The sequence below is a fragment of the Pygoscelis adeliae genome, unplaced genomic scaffold (genome assembly GCF_000699105.1).
Source record: "Pygoscelis adeliae isolate BGI_AS28 unplaced genomic scaffold, ASM69910v1 Scaffold590, whole genome shotgun sequence".
NCBI classification, from domain to species: Eukaryota; Metazoa; Chordata; class Aves; order Sphenisciformes; family Spheniscidae; genus Pygoscelis; species Pygoscelis adeliae.
In genome coordinates, this window is record NW_008823962.1 from 348,259 (window position 1) to 350,095 (window position 1,837).

At 47.9% G+C, this 1,837-nt stretch overlaps 1 protein-coding gene across 1 annotated transcript in view; it reads left to right on the plus strand.

The window, feature by feature from the left end:
• The first annotated feature begins 690 nt into the window (after positions 1-690).
• Positions 691-1,837, plus strand: part of NMRK2 (nicotinamide riboside kinase 2) — a 6,807-nt gene continuing 5,660 nt past the window's right edge. The window contains exon 1 of the mRNA XM_009323309.1: positions 691-857. Within this exon, the coding sequence (XP_009321584.1) occupies positions 832-857 (26 nt within the window). The 5' untranslated portion in view covers positions 691-831. The remainder of the gene's footprint in view (positions 858-1,837) is intronic.

Below are 1,837 nucleotides of genomic sequence, written 5' to 3' on the forward strand. Positions count from 1 at the left end.
ATCATTTTCGTGACCCTCCTCTGGACTCGCTCCAACAGGTCCATGTCCTTCTTATGCTGAGGGCTCCAGAGCTGGACGCAGGGCTCCAGGTGGGGTCTCACCAGAGCAGAGCAGAGGGGCAGAATCCCCTCCCTCGACCTGCTGGCCACGCTGCTTTGGATGCAGCCCAGGATATGGTCGGCTTTCTGGGCCATGAGCACACATTGCCAGCTCATGTTGAGCATTTCAAATAATCAAATAGGAACTGGGAAAAATTAAGAGCAAGGCAAAGAGAGAGCTTGTCTGACTTCAAGGAAAAAAACCTGACACTTAATTATATCCTTGCACACCTCTGTGCCTTCCCCAGAACTCCCAAAGGAATTGTAAAAAGGGGTGACATTTCCACCTACCCCATTACTAATTTAGGCAAAGGAAGAGTTTGCCAAAAAGCTATTTATAGCAAAGCCAGCAAGGGCAGCAGAGTGGGGGTCCGCGAGGGGTGCAGAAACAGGTGCAGCAGCAGCGCGCATGACCCCATCCGCCGAGGTGAGGATTGGCTAATCCCGGCTCAAAAATATGACATCCTGGGCTCATGATAGTCACAGGGCTTTTCCATCAGCAGGCGGGGCGGGGAAAGGGCGGGGAGGGAGGGAAGGGCACTGCAGCGGGGCCCTATAAATTAGAGGCAAACCCGCCTTTTCCTTCAATGAAAGAGTGAGGTGAAGCAGAGCTGAGTGGGGGAAAATAGAGGGAAAAAGATCAGGTGTAGTTTTGTTCCACTGAAAGTAATTTCAGTGTTTCTAAATTTCTTTTTTCTCACCACATTCCTGCGAAGGAGGCAGCTCTACAAAGATGAAATACATCATAGGCATCGGAGGGTAAGTTCCTATTAATACTGCATACATATGTACTGCTTTTTCTTCCCATTTAATTGTTGTATGTAAGATGATTGAAGACTTGGAGATTATATATCTGACTATAACATAACGGGGTTCTAGAAAAGCTGCAACTTGCTGACTCTGCATTTGTGCTGCTTAAATACAGCAAGCTCTGCAGGGTGGCATATACCAACTTTTACAGCACTAACAGGAGGTATGCTGAAATATAAAAAGATATTTCAAGTAAATTTATAGGTCAGATGGAGTGATGTGCCTCAACTATGAAAGAGGATGTTTTCAACATTAAGTGAGGCTCTTTAAAAGCGTCTCTGAAAGACAAAGAGGAAAAAATCGTGCTTCAAATAAGGGGGGGCGTGTACAAAAAGCTTTTCTTTTCTCCAACAAAGTAGGATTTAGAAGCAAGCCTGCGTGTGCTAGGACCGGGCGACAGAGCTTGGCAGATCCCTGCTGACTGCAGAAGAGTTTGCAAAACTGATACCGGCCAAGACCTTCATTTGTAACATGGGTTAAAGACAGCATGAGACTTCTATAGCCTTTGAATAAAAAATTAGGAATAAGCACAGACTTGACAGCTCTCTCCCTTGCAGAGGAAGATTATTCAGGCCTTTTATATTAAAACAGGCTTTGCAGGCACAAGGAAGCCTGAATCATTCTCTGAGAAAAGAGCAAGCTTCCTTCATTCATAATTCATTTAAGGCATTTTTAAAAAGCACTTTTCGCAAGCCCGACTTTCACGGAGTGGCTTCTTAAGCTGATGAGCATAAGCCTCCTAACGAGCAAGGGTGTTTTAAGGCAATGAATGCCGGCAAGGCGCGTTTTAAATCTACCTCGGAAGCTGCCAGGTCCCTGCGCCGGGTCAGCCCCGCCGGGCCCCTGCGGGGAGAGGAGCCATCGGTCACCGAAGCCCCCGCGGGGGCTGACAGGGCGCCCGGAGGGAGGGCAGCTCAGCGGCTCGACCC